The sequence below is a fragment of the Chanodichthys erythropterus genome, chromosome 12 (assembly GCF_024489055.1).
Source record: "Chanodichthys erythropterus isolate Z2021 chromosome 12, ASM2448905v1, whole genome shotgun sequence".
Taxonomy (NCBI): Eukaryota; Metazoa; Chordata; class Actinopteri; order Cypriniformes; family Xenocyprididae; genus Chanodichthys; species Chanodichthys erythropterus.
The window spans coordinates 32791251-32816855 of NC_090232.1; the positions used below are offsets into that span (position 1 = coordinate 32791251).

At 37.2% G+C, this 25605-nt stretch overlaps 1 protein-coding gene across 2 annotated transcripts in view; it reads left to right on the forward strand.

The window, feature by feature from the left end:
* tenm3 (teneurin transmembrane protein 3) overlaps positions 1 to 25605 on the forward strand; it is a 284146-nt gene that overhangs the window by 44372 nt on the left and 214169 nt on the right. The window contains exons 1-2 of one of the 2 annotated variants that reach the window (XM_067404648.1): positions 3672 to 3929; positions 24510 to 24836. In XM_067404648.1, the coding sequence (XP_067260749.1) occupies positions 24605 to 24836 (232 nt within the window). In that variant the 5' untranslated portion in view covers positions 3672 to 3929; positions 24510 to 24604. Of the gene's footprint in view, positions 1 to 3671; positions 3930 to 24509; positions 24837 to 25605 lie in introns of those variants that run through there. The other variant, XM_067404649.1, reaches the window with a different exon arrangement.

Here is a 25605-nt window from a genome sequence, read left to right on the forward strand (position 1 = left end):
TGTGTGTGTGTGTGTATGTGTATGTGTGTGCAATATACAGATGCAATATTGTAATTATTTACTATGTAAAGTATTTTATTTAAATCAATTCAATATAGTATAAAATTGATGTTTTCGTGAGATTCACCCATACAGATATGTCAGGCCAGTGTATCATGCTGTACTCAGTTAAGGGCTGCTTTTAACTGGCTTGTTTCAAGGCACACATCTCTCTCTCTCTCTCTCTCTCTCTCTCTCTCTCACTCTCCTCTCTTAATACAGAATTAGACTCCCTCCCTATTCTATTATAATGAGGAATCCTCTTTCTCAGTAGTCTGTTTACAGTCCATTGTGCTAAATTGCTTTTTTTGTGTGTGTCTGTGTGTGTGTGTGCACTTGACTTTGCACGATGTATTCATACAATTATTTTTATTTTTTTATATTTTTTTTTGAATTAATGGAAAGTCTTGTGATGAGTTCAAATGTTAACTGTGGATTGTGTTCTATTGTTTGGCCACAGCTAAATCATTTAGCAATTTCCCAGTTTGCATATGATAGAAATCATGCACTGCGGCCAGTAATTTATCGTGCTCTCTGTTTCGCTCGTCTTTCGCTCTCACACATCATCCCCCTTTCTTCGGCCTATTTGTTGTCTCTCATATGCATATGTACTCCAGTGTGTACAAAAGTGCTTACCGTTGAGATATTTCAGACGTTCCCACAGTTTGTGATGCATCACCAGAGCGGGGCGCAGCTGCAGTGCTCACTGCACACTGTAGTGCCGGAGTGAGACAGGCCTATCGATCACTCTCACACCCTCTATACATCCAGATGAGATGTACGGTGACACACACGGTAGATGAGAGAATGTTTCTTCCTGCCTCTAGCTGCAAATAGGCCTCATGTAAAGTGAGACTGACTGAATAGGTGACGGTAGCCTCTGCGCGTTCAGGTTACCCTGTGTTTGTGTGTCCAGGACTGGATGTATGGGGGGATTTAGTCAGGTCGCACACACCCGCTCCATCTTACTGTCAGCTTGACCTCCCAGCTGTGTCCTATCACATCCCTGGCTGAGGCCGTTAAAGTGTGTATGTGTGTGTGTTAGCAGAATCGTGCTTCTCTAGCTAGCAGTAGAAAATTAAATCTGCCTCAATTCACTTAATGGTGGTATTAGTTTGGAGCACTTCAGAGACACACACATAAGCTCTGTTCCAAAAACCTAGTGAGCTTCCTCCTTATAGGCACGCTCCCAACCCGAAGGCTGTTTCAAAAAGGAAGGCATGCTCTTTTTAAGGCAGCATCACATGTTCTTCACAGAGAAAAAAAAAAAAAAAAAATCCAAGATGGCTGACAAAGGAGAAATTTTGGTTATAAATATAAATAAAAACTGAAATAAAATGAACTGAAAAAAACTGGGGGAAAAAAAAATGTTTAAAAAACATTTTACTGACTATTTTTTACCCAAAATATGTGTGTGCTATGCATATTTATCTTGTCATCGCCTGTGTTGAAATCAATTGTAGAGCATTTCAGATCACTCACTTGTTAGGGTTTTGTTCCACAGAAGGGTATATAGGCAGCAAGGCAGCTCACTAGGTTGTGTAGCAGAGCTACTGTGGGACATACATGACAGCATGTGGTAGACAAAGAGAGACAAAGAGAAATACAGAGTAGACGGCTTTAGGACTAGCATAATGTCCATTAGATCAGTTCTGAAGTGCTGTAGGCTAATGTTAATATTACAGCAGATCTTTAAAGCCTTTCTATTCAGAGAAGCTTTGCTGAAGCATAATTGAAAGCTAACACATAACCTGTGACATCATTCTATGTGAATTCAGGTCGACTACCTGGTGACCAGTAGCTAAAAAATTGTTTCAGTCATTCATTTTTTTTTTTTTTTTTTTTTTTTTTTGTGGAGCACCACGTCATTGCCAAATGACAGTCAACTTGGTACAGTATTATGTTTTGGTTTGTTTTTTTCTGTTTGGCAGAAATAGAAAAAAGTGTTATAATGGATATTCCATATGACATATTTTAATTTCTAAATTGAATAGTTTATAGATATATTCTACTATTAATGTGTAACAGTACATAGAATATAAATGCAAATAAAGCATTGTATAGAAATGTAAAATCCAGCATAAATGAAAGAAAATGATTGGCACTTACAAAACATTAAAATATACACAAGATGCTAATAATAATTTATTATATTTTTATTCATTATCGTACGGCAAAGTAGTCTCGAGTCATATGTTAATATTAATTTAATACATTATAACATAATTTAATATAATATGATCTCATTTAAATGAGAAACAGTTTCACTTAAATATTTATTATAATTTTATCCCATTAAAATTGCAAATGCTATGTGCATTGATATTTTTTTTAACTACATTTAAGATTTTACTAATGTTAAATGTTAACAGCTGTAATATTATTTAGTATTTTCTCATAATTGCAGTGTTATGGGTTTATATTTATTTTACAATTTAAAATAATAAAATGTGAAAAATGGAGTAAGTGTGTTTGCAGATGTGCATCAGGGACTCGGTGTGTTTTCCTGTGTTTTACTGAATGCAGCCTATCACAATATTATGTGTCCTTTCTCTCTCTTTTACACACACACTTTGTCTCCAGATAAATCCCAAGCCTGCCAGACTCTCTCAGTTTAACTCCAAACCAAGTGTCAACACAAAATCCTTCAGGGACGATTTCTAACACATACACATGCACACGTTTCTCCAAACATCACAATACAGAAGAAGCAGCTATTCTCTCGTTGTCAAAACGAAGTAAAATCCTCTCTTTCATCCATACACACCGACCTATAGACGAGAGGCAGCAGGGAGCGAAGGAACGTGGGAGACGGAGCTGCAGAGGAGAAAAAGACTGAAAAGGAGATGGAGATAAAGGGCTCAGTTCGGCGGTTCGGCACACTGCAGGGGTGAGGCATCATGGACCCAGGGGCTCGGCACTGTCACTTGAGACGGCCCAGATGTGTCGGGCTCCGGCGTCTGAAAGATTTCCATCTCTTTGGCCCATAGATCCCAGCCCAGCAGGAGGACTCCCAACCAACTCGCACAAAACCATTCGACTGCTCCCTCTACATTATTCAGCTGGCATAACCCCCAAGAAGATGGCGAGGGGAGGCGCGAATCTACATGTATGAAAGCGAAAAGAGCCCGTTTTAGCTCATCGACGGAGAGAAACTGCAAAATGACGCACCACTGTGAAGCACTCCTGCAGATATTTTTATCCACTCCGAATTTTCACACTCACAAACCCTCTTATTCTGCCAGAATGTGCCTCTCCTTTATGAGAGAAGTTTTTATTGTGTGTGTGTGTGTGTGTGTGTGTGTGTGTGTGTGTGTGTGTGTGTGTGTGTGTGTGTGCCCCTGCTACGCTGTGATCTGCCTGTATTGAAATAGCTCTGTATCATGACCTACATTCCTCAGCTGGGGGGCTGACACTCAGGGATGGAGTGACGGATAGGGTGAAGGTAAAAAAGAAGACTCTCTGACGAGTTTAGCCTGTCTCCAAGATCGTTTTTGATGTAGTAGGGGGGACACGCAATAGAATTACTGTAAACTTGACGTTATTCTACATAATTGTTTTGTTTTTTGTTTTTTTGATGCTGTGGCATCTTAATCCACATGTGCTGCCTGTTTGTTATGTTGTTTATTTGTTTGTCAGGATTATGTAAGGCTTTTAGATGGGGTGAAGGGAAAGAGGGCACGACTCAAGGGAGTCGTCTTAGCCCAGGCTTGATGCCGCCACATCACCCTCTGCTGTCTCAGGCCACAAACATCATAACGGCCAGCTTATCTGGGAAGTTTTTCTGTCTCTCTCTCTCTCTCTTGATGTTGATATATGTAGAGAGCCAGGAGCCTTTGGAGTGTTTGTTTGTAGAAGCGGGATTATTTTCCGTCAGGAATGTCAGGAAGGTGAGTGCTCGGGTTTGTTGACGTTTAAGCTTTGCTTGCGGGCTCGGGGCTCCACCAAACTCAACTCGGCGACTCTGGAGTGTGTGAGCCGCTTGTTTAGATGTTTTCAATTGTTTTCGGTTGTACAGATCTCTGCTACCGATTGTCAGCAAATGTAAATGTCAGATCTCAGATTGGATTTTCATTCTCTGTTCTCATAGCTATGGAAGCCGGTTTTCACCTGCTAAGTAAGCAAGTAAATAAATTAATAAATAAGTAAATAAATAAATAACAATAAATAAATAAAAACAGACCTTGTGACTTCACATCTATGTGACTTTATATCATAATTGTGATTTTTTTTTTTTTCATAATTACAATTTTAAATCTCAAAATAGTGAGATTCTTACTTTATATCTTAATTGCGATTTATTTTTATTATTCTGACATTATAACTCAGATACAATTGCAACTTTTTATCTCACAATTGTGGCTTTGTTTCTTGATATTGCAGCTTTATATCTCACAATTCTTTACATCTTAGTTGTGATTTTGTTTTTAATATTGTGAATTTATATCTCACAATCACAACTTTTTTTATATATAATTGCAGCTTTATATCCCACAATCTAACCATGTCATTTATTAAACTTTAAATAATATTTTAAATATTAATCTCACAATTTCCTATTTTATTGATTTATTTATTTTACTCTGAGGCAGAAAATGGGCTTCAGTGAGTAATGTGGAAAAGTATGACTTAAGCTTGCCGCACAGTGATTGTAGCAGCATCATGGCGAGCTGACAGGCAACAGGCTGATTAAAAATATCTGATGAGCACGTCCTCAGAGAAGAGAAGAGTGTAGCCTGCAGTGACTGGAAACTGTTGACACCATGTGATACCAAGTAATGTGAAGAGACAGGAAGCTGTCTGTGACTCCTGTCGTAGGACGAGTATCCCCTTTGCTATGGGTGTGTGAGTTTGTGTGAATTTAAAATGGATGGATTGTTTTCTCAGGTGCGGGTAAGTGTCTTAGCAGGTATGCCGTCTATCACAGGCCGTTCCAGCGAGTTCTGCAACACACGTGCGTGACACACCGCAGTGACGTGTAGCTTTAGCATTAAAAACCAAATAAGCATAACAGAACCTTTCCTGGTGAGTGTATTCACCTGCTTCATGGGTAAATAAACCATGAGCTGTAATCATCACAAAACTATTTTTTCAGCTGCACATTTAAAATGGTAGAACATTTTTGCTCTTTATTAAATTTATGCAAAGAATAAACATTCAATCCAGTCTTAGAAAAAAAAAAAGTTATTCTGTCTTTGTATGGTTTGAATTTACATATTTACATGCATTTGTTAAAACATCCAATCAACATTTCTCTTTTTTTCCAAAGCTGGAGAGGTTTTCTTCTACAATCTGTAGGTTTGAATAAAAAAAATGTTAATGTTTAAGTAGTTGTTTTTTAAATCATTTTTATAGCGGTCAGTTTTACTGTATTCCTTCACTATTAAGTGAAACCATAAAACACGATTTCCCTTTATGTATCCCACAGTCTGTCTCCTTTACTGCCTCTTTCTCAGCTCGTGTTTGCCGTGTATGCTTTTAATAAAAAAATTCTTAGGATAAATGGTATTGGGTAAAAATGTAGCCAAACCACATGTGTTTGCCCTGGGTCCTTATCCAGGACCCTTTCTCATGCTTCATTCTGTTAACAAACCCCATAGAAAGCCCTGGGGGTTCACGAGCTAACTACAACACTGCTGCAGTACAGCACCAGAGAAGAAAAACACCGCTCTCATGCATATTCTTAATGATGTGTCCAAGCCAAATGAGGAGGTGAGCATTAGGTCAGTCGTGGGGGGAAAAGGGCTTTGATAACTCCTTGTGAGACTGTCGCAAGAATGTAAGAACCATAACTGATTTCATTTCACTCCCTGCCTTCCTTACTGAGAGTTTGCTTTTAAGCAACATAATGGCTCGTCGGGGCTGATGTGGGCCGCTCTAACAGTTGGGTTGATTTCAATATTAACAAAAGAGCACCGTATTGCACTGGGAAATCAACACTGCAGCTGCAAATTCCCAGACTCGAGCGTGCTTTTATAGGTTGGACTCCAGGCCTGGAGTAAGAGTGGGAGAGGAAGGGGGAATCAGGCAGAATCAAATCACCGTGTCCTGCCGCCCGTACTGAAGTGCTCTGACAATCCATTGACCTGAAAGGGAAACTGTCTGATGTTTGATACATGACTCAGATGATGGACAGACCCCAAAACCAAACAGATATGTCATAATACAATTATTTTCTTAAGATGAATCAGTGATAGATCACTGTTCCAAGAATGACTTTGTGAGAAGAGGATGTCGGTACTCGGCTGCTTTAGAGGTTAATAATGAGTGCCAAAAGAGGTATTGCAACACCTAGTGCTTTCATTGTGTGTGTCGGCCTAAATGATAGTGGTATACTGAATCAATTCCAAATTTTTCCATGTTGGCCATTTTGTAGGTCTGCCATTTTGAATTTTGGCTCAGAATACTGTATTTTACATGCACATTAACATATCATTACTAGACTTGGTATGAGTCATTAGCACTATGCCATGAGGGTAGACTCAAAGTTAGGGGATAGTGCTTTTAAAAACTGTTAAGAGCTTTTGATTTTTTGCCTATTTTCATGAGACTTGATTTTGATAGATTCCTGTGGTCATACTGAAAACTGTGATTCCAATTATGCCATAGTTGGCCTAACTTGCTGTCCACCATTTTGAATTTCTTTGAAAACCTACCATTTCAAAGTCCTCAAAGTCCAATTTTCACCAATTTTCACAGATTTTCGATCATCTTCAGACCTTACCATGCAAATTTATAGATTTCGTGTTGATATACTACACTGTTATTGTTTAACGCATCAATGAATTTGGTGAAACAATGTTAAAATGGATCTGAGGGTGTCTCTGCAATGCTTTAGCATATAAAAAAAAAAAAAAAAAAAAAATGTATTCCATTGTCACCACAAACAGAGCACATCAATTTGATCACACTGCCACCTATTAGTCAAAAGTAATAAGCAACTGCGTCACATGACAACTGATTGACGTACTATGGTCTTTATTTTGCTTAAAATCATCTACAAATGTCTTTAATTTCTCATTTTTGCAGTTGGTGTGCTTGGCCCTGATAATTGCTGATTGCAGCTATATTTATTATTGATTCGTGACCACGGAGGCCCTGCTATGAGTGTTGCCACCTAGTGGACTCACTCTTTAGTGCAGTTAGGTACATGCACAGATAACACAAAGTGTGTGCAAAAGTGTTGTAAAAATTTGAATGAACGGAGCTTGGTCTGCATCGAGCTTGTTTATACCAAAATCTGTCACACACTGTGCGCTAAATGTAGCGGCAAATGAAAAACCAAGATATACTTTAGGTATTAGTGTGTAGCAGAAATAAATAGCTTAAAATATAAACATTAAATTCAATGGACCCATGATATAAAAGTCCCCACTGTGGTATAAAAAAAAAGTAAGTGTGTGCTCTCAGCTCTGTATGCTTTTGACCTTACCTGTCAATGACATTATCAGTGCACAGCTTAGAGACTTGTCTTTGGTAATATCACACCAGCCAAATGCCTGCTGATTAGTCCCACAACACACACGCTTACACACTCATCAGACCGTAGGGACCGAGATCTTAATCTGTTTCCTGCGCACTGGGAATGCAGGCGTCATGAAATTGTATATTTTCAAAATATCTGTGACTTGATACCACCGAAAGTATCCAGTAGACGCACCGACCCGGACCAAGTCTCCACTAAGTCTCTTCCCGACTCTCTGAAGTTAGCGTTAGACTGCTCGGAGAAAAAAGAAAAAGAAAAAAAAAAAATATTAATCTCTTTCCTTCCACACAACTTAAGTGCCCGTGAACTTTCTTCAGTTTCACGCTTCTCTGAAACTTTACAATTTACATTGTTCTGCATAATCCTCCATCAAGAAAAGATGACAGGTAAAGACTAAAGGAAGGTGTCTTGGTTCAGGGATGAGCAAGTCATCGCTGATGCAACAGACGGTGGAGTTCGGAGACAACAGCAACTTTATCTGATAATAGGCTCTAATCTGTATATTATTCTGGGCCGAGAGGCTTTTGTTCTGTAGTGATTATGCTGTCCGAAAGGTTCTGATCTCGCCTTATGTCTGTGTAATTGAAATAACCCTGACCCTGAAAAGCCACTTGATGTGTCCATAAAAAGAGATGAGAGAGGCTCAGAACTTGAGAGAAAAAAATGAAGTGAGTGCGAAGGAAGCTGAGATGTTTGTCACATTATGAAAGCGTTCTCTTGATGGTCTATATCTCTGAGGCCACAGACCGTCACACCTTCTTGTAGGTCAGGAATATTGTCTTCCTCTTAGAGGAAGTATTTCTGCACCGTGTCTTTTCATGCGTTGCCAGTGCTCTCGTTGCGCCGGCCAAGGTTTTGTCCCCTTTCCCCCAGAAGCCTCAGAGTCACCTCTCTTGTGTACCATTAGAAGAGGATTGTGGGAACTGTTTTCCCCCTCCTCCCTGTTTTTCAGGCTCCAGAGTGGTTGAGGGTAACTGGTGTCTGATACTGTAGACAGTAGCCTGCGGCTGAGACCCAACAATCGGGCTATTGTCCAGCATCTGTATGGTTGAAAGTTGCTACCTGGTACTATCAGCGAGAGCAGAGGGTGCGGACAAAAGTGTGTCGTCAATGGCTGCTTTGTGAAGGGCCGTGTTTCCTCCGCCCCCTTCCCCATCGCCTCAATAAAGAAAAAGAGAAAGAGCAAAGGACTAAGATCCAGCCAATTAATCACCCTTTCTGATTTTCACCTATAAGGACATCCACCTGAGCAAAGGCATTTGGCACAGCATCTCCAAATGCGGTGTAATGACATGATGCTGCTTAAAAGCTGTGCTAAAATACACTGGCGCTAACCCTCCTCAGCGCCTAGTATCCAAAATATAATTTTGAATTATTTTATTTGTGTAAATAAAACACTGCATTGCTGCAAATTGTGTTGTTATCATGCCAATAGATAGCTCAGCTGAAAATCAGCAAGTGATAGCCATAAGTAATAACAAAATAGATTATTTGTTTTGAGAGACTTCATTGAAATAAGGGAAACAGTTGGTGTGACAGAGAGGTAAAAGAGTTCCTTTTGTTTAGAATAAAGTGTTGATGGTGCTGCTATTAGTAAGATTCAAAACTCAGATGTTGACAGTCTGAGGGGAGTGAATGAAATCATTTGTCCTTCCTTATTTTAGTAATTTATAATATGTATTTTTTCTAGCATGAACAATTTCATATATATATATATATATATATATATATATATATATATATATATATATATATATATATATATATATATATATATATATATATATATATATATATATATATGTATATATATATATATATAATATTATTATTATTATTATTATTATTATTATTATTAATTATTATTATTATTATTATTATTATTATTTTATTTTTTTTGTTTTTTTTTTTACTATTTGATCAGTATAATAGAAGTATATGCTCTGAATTGAAAGCCATTTTTTTTTTTGCATCATTACTCCAGTCTTCAGTGTCACAGGATCCTTAAGAAATCATTAATATGCAGATTTGGTAATTAAGATTAAGATTAGAAACAGCAGTATTAACAGCAGATTAGAACAGCATTTATTTGAAATATAATCTTTTGTAACATTGTAAATGTATTTACTTTCCCTTTTGACCAGTTTACTCCAATTAATTTATTTTACAAATGTTGGTGAATTGTTTGAATGTTAGTGTATTTGTTTAGTTGCTGTTAATATAATAATTTATTTATTTCAGTTTTCATTCATTTCATAATTTAATGTTTTCATATTTTAAATATTAATGCCATATTTACTTTATTTGTATTTGTTGTTACAACAAAAGTATAACACAGTTATTCACTTGGAAATAAATCAAATCATTAAATGACTTTGCTTCAAACTGACTTTAATGTGCAATGGTGAGGAAAGATGAAACTTCTATTTGAATTACCTTCTATGGCACAAAAAAACAAAAACAAACAAACAAACAAACAAAAACAAAAAAAACGGGAAGAGTAAGTTCAATGTTTTCTGTAATTGCAATTCCTGTGTAAATGCATTTATGCCATCTCTGTATATATAGTCAAACCAAAAAAAAAAAAAAATTCAGACACCTTGAACATTTCATTCATTAATACAGTTTATTCACAATAGTTTAAAAAATGGTTGTCAAATATGACAAGATCTCAGAGATAAACTGTCTGATAACTGATAAACTAAAAATGAATCTTTATTATATCAGATAACACTTAAGCAAACCATGGTCTGGTCAATGTGTCTGAATAATTTTTGGTAATTTTTTTTTTTTTATCAATTTTACTGGTAGTCCACTGTATATAGAATTTTTGGGTATAATATGTCACAGTTTACTTTATTTTTCTATCCTCATTTGCGTAAATGAACTATAGTGTCCTGCACCCACTATTAAAAATATATAAAAAAAATATATAAAAAATGTCTGAATAATCTTTGTTTTGGTATATGCAGCTTCTTGCAGCTTCTTTTTCAGTATAAGGAGGGCACTAGTGCTCAAGACAAGAAATGAACAGAATTTTCTGTGTAATTGCTAACCGCTACTCTGTCATTTATACAATTGTTTAGAGCCATTTGTTTGGTACTTATCTCTCAGATCTGTCATTGCCTTCTGGAAATTCTTTAAGTGTATTCTAGCTTTTACTTTGACAACAAGTGTTAGACAGTACCAGCTAGAACTGTGGATATAAATGGAGACTTTTGACTACTAGGATTTTTACCTTTTATCTTAGGATATGATCACTTCTGTGTTCTGTGTATAAGTAACTATATTTCATAACATCCACTATTTGAAGATTTTACCTCAACTTAGCAATGAATCTCGACACATGACAAGGCTCATCCCTAGAAAATTTTCCTTTTATGTTTTTGTGAGTGTTGTACATTTTAATTTAAAATAATGTTAAAAATAATAATAAAAAAAAATAGAAGCTTCTGATCATTGTCCCAAGAGTAAAGAAAAGACTTTCATAAATCCAGATGATAGAACCATGCCTCACCATACTCTACTGCCTCATCCTGGATCTTGTTATGAGTCTAATTTGAAGGCAAATATTCATAACTCAAATCTCCTTTTCGGATCCCTGTGCTTTATACGGAATATGTTCATTATTTAGCTGCCTTGTACAAGTCTTATTTAAAATTGGCATGTTTTTTAGTCTTTTTTTAATCAGTTTTTTTTTTTTTTTTATTCCCATTATTATTATTATTTTTAACCTTTCATCTACTGCAAAACAAACTGACAGGTGTAGTTTTTCATCATACATATATTTAGTTTCACAATCAGTGTGAGCATAATACACAGTCTTTTATGATTTAATTTGCTATGCGAGTGTGTGTGTGATGGCTGTAACAGCTGGATTGCTCCTCTGGCTCTCACTCTCTGAGCTCAGACGAAGCAGCTCCCGGCGTGCTGATCATCCTCCCTATTGTTTCCTGAGTGGCTTATTAAATTACTCGACCTCCCTCGTATAGTGGGAGCTGTCAATGTGCTGCCCTGCTCCACTCTCCTGCAGGGCTCTCTCTCTCTCTCTCTCTCTCTCTCTCTCTCTCTCTCTCTCTCTCTCTCTCTCTCTCCCCATCTCTCACCCTCTCTTTCTCTGTGGCCGATAACAGGAGCTTGTATCGGGGCATTAATCCTTCTGCTCTCTTGGGTGGGATTAATACTCTCTCTTTGTGTAATTATGACCTCATTGCTCTGCTCAGATAAGAGGTAGGTTATCAGGTCAGACGACCATAGAGAGATGGCATAAAGGAAGAAGCAAGTGTATCGCAATGGAGGGACATTGGAGGAGACCTGGAAAAGTTCACACCGGACACATTTTTGCACCTGTAGGTGCTGTTTTTCTGTGTAAACGGCTGTTGAAATGTGTCTCGCTGTTTTTGAAGGCAAGAACACGTCCTGTGTGAACGGCGTCTTAGACAAGTAGACATGACACTGTTTGAGCTTACTTTCAATGACTTTATCAAGGAGACTACATTCTGATTTGCTGTCTTACTCTATGTTTTTCTTTCTCCATCTCTCTCTATAGCCATCTCTCTCTCCCTCCCTTCCCTGGTTGCCTGCTGTTGCCGCTCTGTGCCATATGGAGCTTTACTGGAACTCCTCTTAAAAGATTCACCAGATGAATCTCTCTCTTGCTCTCTCTCTCTCTCGCTCGCTCGCTCTCTCTCTCTCTCAGCTGATGGCTTTCTCATTTAACAGATTGGCTGATGTGTCAGAGATGACTGGGTTATGCCACCGCTAAATGAGAGGAGGGAGTAAGAGACAAGTGCTTCCAAAGCTCAGTGATGCTCCTGGGCCAAAGTTCTGTTTCTGTTTTGTCTCTCTGCTTGTCAGACATGTTCAGTGAGCGGGCATATGTGTATTTGTGTTTTAGTTTGTACTTTTACTGTATATTTGTGTACTATACAATGCCTCTGATTTATTTATTTATTTGTAAATAGAAAGTTAATGAGGGGAAAGTGAATATACATATGATTTGCAGGTCTTGGGTGGCTGTTTTTTTTTTTTTTTTTCCCTGCATCTCACAACATGAGCTACTATTTGAAGATGCTATGTAACTATAACCATAATCTCAACTTTTACTAAACATGTTTCTGTTTGCTTGGAATGTTTCTGCAATTTCAAAATAGATCATTTCAAATACAAAAATTATGTAAACTGGAAAATACATAAGTAACTAAATAAACCACACACTTATTAAACATTAAAGGATTAGTTCACTTTTAAATAAACTTTTCCTGATAATTTACTCACCCCCATGTCATCCAAGATGTCCATTCTTTCTTTAGTCGAAAAGAAATTAAAGTTTTTGATGAAAACATTCCAGGATTATTCTCCTTATAGTAGACTTCAATGGGCACTGCAGCTTCAAATTGTTCTACATGATCCCAAATGAGAAATAAGGGTCTTATCTAGTGAAACCATCACTCATTTTCTGAATTTTTTTTTTAAAATGATATAAGTTTTAATCATAAATGCTTATCTTGAACTAGCTCTCATCTTCTTCTCTATTTGAATTCCAGCATTGTAGACACTGCTAAGTGTATTACTGCCCTCCACAGGTCAAAGTTTAAACTAATTGTTATATACTATTGAACTAGCATATTGCATATAAAAATGAGTTCAAAACTTTGACCTGTGGAGAGCAGTAATATACTTAGCAGTGTCTACACTGCTGGAATTCAAATAGAGAAGAAGAAGAAGAAGAGAGCTAGATGCTAGTTCAAGATGAGCATTTATGGCTAAAACTTATATAATTTTCTTTTTTTTTTCAGTAAATGAGTGATGGTTTCACTAGATAAGACCCTGATTTCTCATCTGGGATCGTGTAGAACAATTTGAAGCTGCAGCGAAACTAATTTTGACCTTCAACTGTTTGGTGCCCATTGAAGTCCACTATAAGGAGAAAAATCCTGGAATGTTTTCATCAAAAACCTTAATTTCTTTTCGACTGAAGAAAGAAAGACATGGACATCTTGGATGACATGGGAGTGAGTAAATTATCAGGAAAAGTTTATTTAAAAGTGGACTAATCCTTTAAGTTAAAGGGTTAGTGCACCCAAAAAATTTAAATTCTGTCATCATCTCGTTTGTTTTTATTTGTCAAGCATGTGCGATTGGGCTTCCGTTTACCATATTTGACACATCTGTATGACACATCACAACTCTAAAGAAGACTTGGCTTAAACCACTTACTTTATAAGAATTCCTTTTATGATGTATTTTTTGACATTTGGATGCTTATATTAAAATATAGAGAGAATTATTAATTAATGCATTTATTTTTGTTCAAAGGTAATTGGAAGTCTTGTGGTTTTTGAACGACATAAGGGTGAATAAATTACAGAATTTTTTATATTTTGGGGGTGAATTAAATATGTAAATGCATTCAGTGAACATGGATCAGTTTTGAGACTAAAAGTAGAAAATTTAAACTTTTAAATTATAACTAAATTAATTATATATATATATATATATATATATATATATATATATATATATATATATATATATATATATATATATATATATATATACACAGTACACACACATATATTATGTAAACAGAAACTTTTATTTTGGATGCAATTAATCACGGTTAATTGTTTGACAGCACGGATATTTAAAAAAAAAAATCAATACATGATAAATAAAATATAAAGGAAAAAATGTCTTAATTAGACAAATAAAATGACAAAACTATATAAGATATACGAGTAATTCACACAAACTACTATATAAATAGAACTAATGTCCTATCTGTACTAAGAATAAATTGTCTAAGGGTGATGTGACTGCAGTTAGGTTTAGGGTTACCGCTCTCTCTTCCAAACTGTGTTTTGTACTCTTAGTGTGACATTGTGAACAATAATCGGGCCAGTGACCTCTGCATGCGGTGTAGCTCCGGCTGAAGACGGTGTAGTTTCTGCGCAGCTGTATGTTTTGTGTTAACAGATCAGTCTTGTCCTCATCTAAATTATCTGTCGGTGTCAGGCCATTCTTTTGTGTCTTGGGCAGAAATTCACCCCCCTTACTTCACTAAAACCCACTGACCGCCATTAACACACACACACAAATCAGCCCTCTGCCATCTGGAAACAACTGGGCCCCACTTGAAACACCCGACATAGATTTAGAGGAGCTGAGCTAATTTATTAGAGGCCTGTCCCACCGGCTCAGGTTTCATCTAGCACTCAACACCGCTGTCTTATATTCACACGTCCTCTGACTGACGTGTTCTGCTGCCTGCTCTGACATGCCATAGAAATTCACACAGATATATTTGTTTAATGTTATAGATTACCTCGGGTGGTCAACATAATTCACAGAATCTGTCAAGTGAACAAAATTAGTAAATAAACAATGTAAAAATACATGGCAGATTCCAAACCATCAGTATACATGGTTACCAATGGCAACCAAGGTTAAAACAACACAGTCTTGAGCTACCTCGATCGAAGCATCTTTAGCTATTCTATTGTCTCAAGGCTAAATTAGACACTTTTGTTGGGTTTGTAACGTGTTGGAGAGCAGTTTTCCATCCAGGTGTGTGTTTAAGTGTGTTTTCGTGGTGGTTTAACTGAAGGCTGTTCGTAATTATTGATGAAGCTTAGAGAACGGGCTTCTCCAATTTGGAGCTGGGTGGCATCCTGTTGACCGTGGCAGCTCAAACTTACAGCCAATCACCACAAGGCAACATAAATCACAGAGAACAGAGAGACATATATGGGGGAGAGGGTAAACACTTCCAGCTGAAAGCATTTGGGTGCTATTTGTTGAGAGGAATGATGTCGTTTATATTGGGTGATCAGCGATGTTTAACAGACCGGCGCTCTATTTCATTTTCTCTCAATCTCACACTCATCCCTCTTCATTCTTTTCTCTTTTTCCTCCCACACACACACACACACTGCCTAAACACTCTTTCATCCCTCTGCATTTTCTCTCTCTCAGGGAAAGATATGGGCCTGAACTCCCTGTCATTCCTGCACATTTGGCGTGGAACATTTTGACATGGGGCGCTGTGGCAGAGTGACGCAGGGAGTCGTGCTGTGACTCGCTTTTGAATGTTTCTGAAAGCGCAGAGTGACAACCATTTGAACTGAAACATTTTAATGATGCCTTCGTACTTCCAGGCTGAGGCAGCGGTGGAAAAAGAATGAGAAAGAGAAGTCGTGCCACGTTCAGGAGTTACAGCAAATCCTGCTTTGATGCCACCAGGCCGCTGCATATTATCTCTGACCGTTCTTCAGTGAGCAGAGCATTCATTCCGGCCAGCTGGAAATGAAGTCTCCGGCTACTTTTCTTCGGGCCGCTCCCCTCCATACCGCCACTGTTCCGGTGATTATGTAGCTTCGGTGAGCGGCTGCTCATCTGCAACGTCGTCCAAAAGTTTCAATTTCACACCATGTTCAGCCGCATCGAACCCTCCTATTTCCACAAGGACCCTCTGTCAACCCCTGTAAAATCCACACCCACCCACCCCAACCTACCTTGATACGTTTCCTTTTTTCTCACATCGATAGCTCCTCTGTTTCCAATTTTACCAGCCCTCGCTGTCAGCGTCTGGGTGTTCTGCTGGGTGAAAAACACTCTTGCACTCTTTCTCTCTCTCTCTCTCTCTCTCTCTCTCTCTCTCTCTCTCTCTCTCTCTCTCTCACTTTCTCGCCCTATGTCTTTCACACCCTTTCTTTCTGTGTTTCTTTCCAACTTTTCAGTGCGAGTGTGTCTGATGAGCTCAAGCTGTTGAGTCTGCCTCTTAACAGATCGCAGATTATTAGCATGTGGCCTGAATGTCTTGCTCCCACAGTTAAAGCACTCTACTGATGGATATAATTATTACAACTATACACACTAACACACCCATCTCTCTAAATTCTTTGCTCTTTCCCTCCATGTTAGGGTAGCATTCCTTGTGCTCTGTGATGAACCATTTGATGCATGGTATCAATCTTTAAAAGCCACTTTAACCATTCAAGATATGAACGAGTGACATTTTACCCTTGATCGTTATTCTTTATGGTTGTCTTTTTGTTTGGTTGTGTCTTGTTTTGTTAAACTGAAGTAGAGAAAATGTATATAGAGAAAAGTGCAGGTTGGGACAGTTGGGATAGACCCGGCCATGTCAGTAAGACCCTGCTGCCTGCAGGCCAATGCGATCACCGGAGTGATCGGGAAATTGCACTTTCAGACATTGGCTGCAGAGCGTTTCATGTCTTTAGTGCTGAAGTGTGCTGTCAAGTTCTTAAAGTGAATACCTGTTTACAGCCCTCAAACCTCATATTCTCCAAAGCTCTTCTCCATGTCTTTGATGGTCAGCAGCTCATGACACACACACACACACACACACACACACTTTTTTCCCACACGCAGTCATTTATGCTCACACATTCTCATACTGCTCTGAGTGCGCATTCTGCTTTGATTTTTTTTTTTTTTCATTTCTTTCCTATTAACATTTTTTTTTTTTAAATTTCAAATAGTTTGTACAGTATATAAATTAACCAAACTTTGCTTTTTCTTTCCTTGCTTTTATTCATTTAGAACAAAAGTAGACTTGTTCATTTGATATTACTTAAATATCTTCAGCTTTTTTTGGAGGACAAAAAGTAAGAAAATACAAAATAAAGTGATAATAAAAGAAAATTATATAATATAATATAATAAGTATTCATCAAGGTTTTAATTATATTTACATTTATCTTTTAATTTTCTTTGACCAAAGCTGTTTGCAAGTCTATGTAGGTGGCAAACACAGAAAAGCCAGACGTATGGTATTTCATGAATGTACAACGTTAGTCGCACAATATGTCCATCCTTTTCAACATATTTCACTGTTATTTTTCCTACTTTTAATCAGCGGCTGAAGAGAACACATACTTCTGATGTTTTACCTCAGATACCTTCACATTCTAGCACTGTACATCTTAACATTAAAACGTATGCATTAGTTGTAAGCATTGTGTGTGAAAGAGAGAGCGAGAAAGAGAAATCTTTTTCCTTATGACTAAGTTCAAGTGAACATGCAGTTTTAGTCGTGTCCATTTCAGCCCAGCACAATTTCTCAAGAGAGGAGTCTTGGAATAGGAAAGAAGTAACAAGAAAAAGGAAAGAGAACAGAAGTGTTTAGGCAGGTAATCCTTTGCTATAGGAAAATGGATCACTTCCATTCCAAACCTGATTCATTCCCTCTTTTAGTGTCTCCTGTCCGTTCCTCCCTTTCTTCTTCTTTAATTCCACGCTCCTTTCATCTCACCAATTCAAATAGTCATAGGAAAGATTAACGGCGGGAGGGAAAAGCTGCTTTTTTGATGATGGCATTTGTGGGATAAACAAAAGATCTCGACAGCAGCTAACACTAAACTTATTCTTTCCTTTGATCCCAATTTACAGAGCTCCTTCCCTTTCTTTTCCTCTTTCTCTTTCGCTCACTCTCTCACATTTCTTTTATACAGAACTCTTAACTTTTATATTGGATACAGTTGTGCTGGTCTGGCTTGTGTTTCTTCTCTTTTTGAGCTTTCATATCATACAAGCTGGCAAAACATAAACCTAGAACTCTCCCACCGGCCAAAAAAGTAGAAAGATGGAGAGAAGAAATTCTCATAAAAGTGTAAATGCCCAGCTGATGTTTCCAAGCTGTTGAGTGTGATGGGAGTTCTGGCAATGTTATGGAAAAGAAATATTTTTTCTCCAGTACATTTTAGTTGCTTTTTAACCTTCCGAATGAAGTCATCTTCAAGTGTGCTCAGCCGGTAATTTAGCTGGCTTTCTCACTGATCATTTCTCTATTTTCCATTCTCTCTTCCTGGCTGTTGTAATATGGATATTAACCTATGCATTGAGACAGAAAAAAAATGGAAATTTTCAAATTAAAGTTGTGCAGAATTCTAGCTTTTGAAGATATTGTTTCAATAATGTAAATCAGCAATAATATCTGACAACAGTGGATTTATGTATGTATGTATGTATGTATGTCGGTAGGTAGGTTTGTCCACCTACACTGTAAAAAATATTGTTTTAAATTTGTAAATGAAATAAAGATTATTGGAGTATTTTTTACAAGAAAATACAATTTCAATCTTTCTACTTCAAAATTTCATGTTTAATTCAATGTGTTACTTGCCATTTTTTGCAGTATTTGTTAAATTTACAGTTTGAGTAAAAATTCAAAATTTCAAAATAAATAAGACACCATTTTTTTTATTCAGTGTTGACAAAGAGACTAACTAGAAGTACTTTTGCTTACATTTTTTTTTAATTTGCTTAACTGTCTACTAGTATTGCAAAATAAGAAATAAAATATATAATAATAAAATTATTAAAAATCAAAACATTTTTGATTTGACAATTATGGTTAATTGCATTTATGGCTGGTCCACTTAATGTGTTTTTTAGAGTAAACAAATGTGTCTCTTCAAAAATGTCTATTTTATCTGAAAGGCAGAACTTCCATTGCTACAGCCGCCATATTGTGTGTTACAATTCTTCCATTTTTCTAGTCTGTCTCGTACTCGTCCTCACACTTGTCCTCACAGTCGTCCTCACACTGTCTCGTCACGTGCATGACACTCACACACACTGAAATACACAGGAACCGACACGCAGGTCACCTGGCACTGGCTAAGGTCATTTATGAAGCCAGCAGGGACATGTGCAAACATACTGAAACACAAATGCACACATTTGCACATGTGAAAACAGTTCATATTAATCTTTGGTTGTAGCAGGTTCAAGCTGAAACCCCCCTGTTGAGCCAAGTGTTACTTTTCCGCTTGACTTGATTCCTGCATCCGCTCTCACGGACAAGCACACACACGCATACACAAAACACACACACATACTCTTTCAACGCTGAGTTACTCATTCTACAAACACACAAAGACGAATGCACACTGATTAATGCTGTTTCTTATGCGAGGGCTTCACAGTCTGGTGGGTGTTTAAAACTGTTGCAGAGGAAGTTGTGGACTGTCGCACTGTGTTTGTTTAAATAGGAATAGAGATTAGGGATGAAAATGAAGGAGGAAAACACATCAGCCCCAGCTGTTGTTGCTTCTTGAGGAGGACTTTGATTATTAACATACAAAACAGGACAACGATAGTTGTGGATTTTCAGGTTCATTTGGTCGAATCTTGTCCCTTCTAGCTATCTGGACGTCTGTGTTCCCATAAACCAGGCAAATTCATCATTAATGCTCTTTATCATAAATAAATGTTGCTGCAAAATATAATTTCTGTGACGGACGCTCAGGGGCCCTCCATATGGAAATGTATAATGTAAATATTATGAGATACTGCTTGTCTAATTTGTTACAAGACAACATGCATTAGCATTTTTCCTACAGTCTAAAAAATAATGTGTTGGCTCAACAACAACAACAACAAAAAAAAAAAAGTAACATCAGTTTGCAGAATGTTTTGGGTTATGACAGCTTTGAATGAATTTACGTTCCACCAACAAGCTACATTGAGTTAAGGGAACTTAATAATTTGTAGCATAAACACAAACTATTAAGTTTAGTACTCAAATAAACAAATAAATAAAAAATAAGTCACTCCAACTACCAGAGTTGTAGCCCTGGAACCAATTAATCTTATCTATTTCAGTTCAAATCAATAGCTATCAGTCACTGGCATTAGCGCAGTCATTGCTTATAAAGTCAATGTAGTGTTTACCTTCATGCGTCTACTCTTCAGCACAGTGGTAACCACAAAAACTTCAACATAACAGAATATGTCAAACATAACAGCATTAAACACTAACAGGTCTTTCCTGCACCACTCTCCAGGCATTTCAATTCAGAACTGCAGTGATACGTACAAACTCCAACATAATAAAATGTTGCCATATTCACGTTCATCTCTTCCGGTAAAAACAAAACTTAGCGCCACTCACTGAACATTTCGCTTTTGAAACTGTTGCAAAACTGTTGCGTTTCACAAAAATGTTGACACTGGTATGTTTTTCTAATGAGTTTAAGTTGTAAATTGTAAGTTAAGGCAATTAACAGAAATTTGACTTTAAATTACAGACGATATTAAGTTGATGTAATGGTCAACATTGTTATGTCAATAGAACTCAACAAAATAATGTTTGCAACTTAAAAGTTTTTTTTACTTTTCTTCCCCGGTTTCACAGACAAGGCTTAAGCTAGTCCTAGACTTAAATGCATGTTTGAGCTGTTTTGTCTGAAAGAAACTTGCACTAACATACTAAAATACATCAGTGCCATTGTTTTGTTTTGTTTTTCTCAAGATGCACACCAGTCATATTCTTTTCTAGTGTACATTTATAAAATCTACTTAAATATCCTAATTGAACTAAGGCCTAATTCTGGCTTAGGCTAAGCCCTGGCTGTGAAACCGGGCCTTTAATTTTTAACCATGCATTTGTGGTAACAGGTCCCCCCCTGCATTTTTTAGAGTGTACAGACCCAAATAAATCCATTTTAATATTTTGAACTGTATGTTGACTTTTTTGGGGATTTTTTCCCCCCTTATAATTATTATTATTATTATTATTATTATTATTATTATTATTATTATTATTATTATTATTAAAATAATTATAGCTGATTTGTGCAGGACAGCACTGCTGATGTGTCCACTGAAGCATGATATACTAATATATCCTCATTGATAATTTAACATATTCACTCTGTCTGACTGCAAACGTAAACGATCCTTCAGACTCCCATGCCAATACAATGCTCATATTACCTCAAGAAACCTCTTGTAACAGTTTGCCATATTAGTGATGTCAGTGTTTTCCTATTTAAAGCTTGGTGCTAGTCATTGAACCGCAGCAATTTTTAATTAAGAATTTAATTACTAATAATGCAGTTGATCAGCTGCTTCTAATTCATTTATGAGGACAGAGAAGAATCAGATAATTACAGTGCATATATTCATCATAGACAAAAGTGTTCTTTGTTAAGTCAGCTGATTAGAAAATATATTTAGCCTTTTATCGTTTTGTTCATAGTGGGGTTTTTTTTCTTTACTTACAAAAAAAAAAAATCTTAAATTGCTTAAATCTAATTATTGAGCTGATTCAAGCACTTGAGAATAAGCACACTTATTTTGTAATTTTGATTTTATATTTAACAAAACAATAAATCATCTTATACATTTTCATACTAGGTGCTTAAGGCTCTACTAAACATCTCTGAAAGTTTGGTGGTTATGATGGTGGTGAGAAGATAAATGGTCAATAAAAAGTGGAACTTCTGGTAACAATGTAATTCATACTGTTTGACATCAGCATATGGGCTTGACAAGCAAAATACTTTGTCTCTGTTTCAAGGAGCACGATGGCCTGTGTGTGTGCTGAAAATGTGGAAAAAGTCTACATATGCAGCATTAATGTGAGATCAAAGATGTTCACACCCATTTTCAGTATGAGCCAGTAAGAGTGCTGATCTGCGACAGAAGCACCTCAGAATGTTCTCCGCCATTTCAGTCAGCAACAGAGCACTCACACACACACTCAAACACTGCTTCACACTTAAGAAACATTACGATTACCCCTCTAATCTGCCTTTCAACCTTCTCTTTCTCCCTGACACATCGGACATAGGATTAACCAATAGCAATGTTCGCCTAGTAAAACATCCAAACCCCTCTGTCTCAGAGCCCCTCAAATCTCCTGTCCTCTAACACGTCCATATAGGGAAGCTTTTTAAAAATCATCTACGCACGCAGCATACAAAAAAATCAAGAGCGCCGCCTCTGAGAGAGAGTGGATGAAAGAGGAAGGGCGAAAAAAAAAATATGTTTGAGCATGAAAAGCAAAGCATGCATGTTGGGAGGGCTCCAAAAGAGGGCCAGCCAAGAAAGAAATTAAAGTACAGCGATTATCTGGACCCAGAATTAGAAGCAGAGGGTTTTGGACTAATAAACATTTGAAACGCACCCCAGGGCCCTCACCATCATTTATTACTCCACCATCTCCCATTAATGTGCTTTTTTTTTTTTCTCTCGTTTTCTTTATTTTTTTTTCTTCATCGATTCCCATGATGTTTTAGGTAGATTTTATTAATTCTTGCTGGCAGGGTTTAATGAAAGGTTGTTGTTTTTTTTTTGTTTTTTTCCTCTTCCTTTCCCAATCCCTTTCCGCTTATTGGATGTACTGATCCGGTGTTTTATTTCTGTCTTCTAATGACTGTATCGTTGTTATCAGTAATTCTTGGCGTATCACAGGCCGACAAAGAGCGGTCATCAATTAACTAACACCACCCCCACCCAAGTGTCCTGTTCTGACCTCTCTGCACAACTCTTAAGCTTATCAACTTCCCCAAAAAAGCACCCCTCCATAGTCTCTTTCACACACATACTGTACATGTAGGCTACACACACACACACACACACACACACACACACACTGCTTATAGCCTACACACATTCACAAATATTCAGCAGTGGTACTACTGCAAAAGAAATTGTATTGTACAGAAATTTACTGCGTACCAAAAATAAATATAAGTTACACTTGTATTCCATTTCCTTAGCTAGTTACATGTAAAAACAATCGTATCATACGCAATTAGTGTAGCTCAATGATTATTTGGTAACATTTTACAATAAGGTATCATTACTTGACATTAATTAATGCATTTACTAACATTAACAAACAATGAGCAATGTATTTGTTACAGTATTCATTAATCTTTGTTAATGATAGTTAATATAAATACAGATGTTCATTGCTAGTTCATATTAGCTCAGGTCCATTAAATAATATTGAAAGAAACAACTTTTGATCTTGATAATGTATTAACATGAATATGCTTTACAAGTATTTTTCATTGTTAGGTCATGCTAAAAAATGTGGTCAATTCATGTTAACAAATGGAACCTTTTTGTAAAGTGTTAACGATTATTTTCTATAAATCAGTCAGACTATTTATCGTCATCCTAATAATATTTATCTGGATATTTATAATGTATTCACATACACTATCATTCAAAAGTTTTATTTTAGTTTAGTTTATTTATTGAAAGAAATTGATGCTTTTATTTAGCAAGGATGTATTAAATTGATCAAAAGTGACAGTAAAGGCATTTCATTTTTAATGTTACAATGTCAAAATGTTTTGAACTTTCTATGCATCAAAGGTGAGAATAATAAATGTTTCTTGAGCACTAGTACAGCGCATTAGAATGATTTCTGAAGGATCATTTGACATTGGAGACTGCAGTAATGGCTCACTCTAAAAATATGGACAAAACCAGGGATTGGGTTGTTTTCACCCAGCCATTTTTTCCAACCAATTTTGGATTTATTTTTTTAGCCAGCAATATATTAATATAGTAAAAGGCATGTTTTTGCTCACCCCCAAATAGGGGCAAATTTGTGGGGTATTTTAAGCTGAAACTTGACCAGACCAGAGACTTATATTACATCTTGTGAAAGAGGGCATAATAGGTGCCTTTTAACCCAACCTGCTGGGTTTGTCCATATTTTACCCAGCTTGGGTTTTTTTAACCCAGCATTTTTTAGAGTGCTGTTGAAAAAAAAAAAAAAAAAAAAAAAAAAAACCCTGCCAGATTAGTTGTGCCATCACAGGAATATATTTCATTGTAAAATATATTGATACAATAAATATAAATATTTATGAGTATAAAGAGTTATTTTAAATTGTAATTTAAATGCTGCCTTGGTGAGCATAAGAGACTTCTTATGAAAAAAAAAAAAAAACTACATTCAAAATCTCAAGGAAGAGCTCTTGTGCAAAAACCAGTACACCGGCTGAGGGAAACACTCTCATGCTGTCTCACGGAAGACGCTGCCCTCATGCCGCCTCCCGACAGTCCAGAAGGTGGAAAGGATTTGTGAATCCTGGGAAGATTAAGTGTACAGCTTAGTGCTGTGTGACCGCTAGTTTACACTTTTTTTTAATTCTTCTTTCTCTCTCTCCCTCCCTCTCTTTTCCAATCCCCTTCTCTCGCTCTCCAGGTAGACAACAGTAAGCTCACAGTCGGGCGGAGCCTGCGGCGAGCGAGCGCTCCGATTGGTTGCCGCGTTGCGTTACACCGCGTCATGCGGGCAGGATGGATGTGAAAGAACGCAGGCCCTACTGCTCGCTAACCAAGAGCAGGAGAGAGAAAGAGCGCCGCTACACGGGCTCATCCGGCGACAGCGAGGACTGCCGCGTGCCCACCCAGAAGTCCTACAGCTCCAGCGAGACGCTCAAGGCCTTCGACCACGACTCATCACGTCTGCTGTACGGAGGCCACGTCAAAGAGATGGTCCACCGAGAGGCAGATGAGTACGGCCGCCAAGGTGAGTCACCTGCGCCTGTCATACCTCACAGAATCCATTGCAACTTCACACAGTCCAGAGGTCACGTCATGCAGCTTTAGAGCGCATACTAAGAAAACACAATAACAGCACATGCTTAGAAATATGCCAAGAATGACATTTGGATGGATCACGTTCAAATAATAATATATGGGAGGTACAACCATAATTATACATAATTAGAGGAAATTAAGTTTGGTTTGGCACGGCCGCATGCTTTCTCTGAGAAAACATTTACTTACTTTTGATTGGAAAATTCAAAACAGATTAGACAGATTTACAGACACAAACTCACTCTGCTACTTGTCTAGTCGACAGAGCGAAGAAATAAAGCATTTCCTCTGATTAGCGCAATCCAAACCCCTCGACCGAACCTCTCATTTTCAGATCCGAAGTTTCTCTTATAACATATGCCCATGTGTCCCATTGGCAATAATGAATGGCACCATAAAAAACATAAAAAGCATTATTGCGCTGTTCTGAAGTTTGCAATGTGCCCTGGTCGGCCACAGTTTTATTACTAATTATGAGCGCAGAGGGTCCGCTAGCATTCGCACAGCCGCACTTATAAACTCCCTCACATTCATTGAGTTCTTCGTTGTTTTCTTTTTCTTTCTTCTGCATGTAAGGCTTCATCAAAATATACTCCAGTAAAGGTGAGTTTTGCGCTGTGGATTTAGCACAAATGTAGATTTGGGTCAAATGTTTTTTTCCCTAGGTGTTGTGATTGTCTGTGTTGCGATAGAGGTTA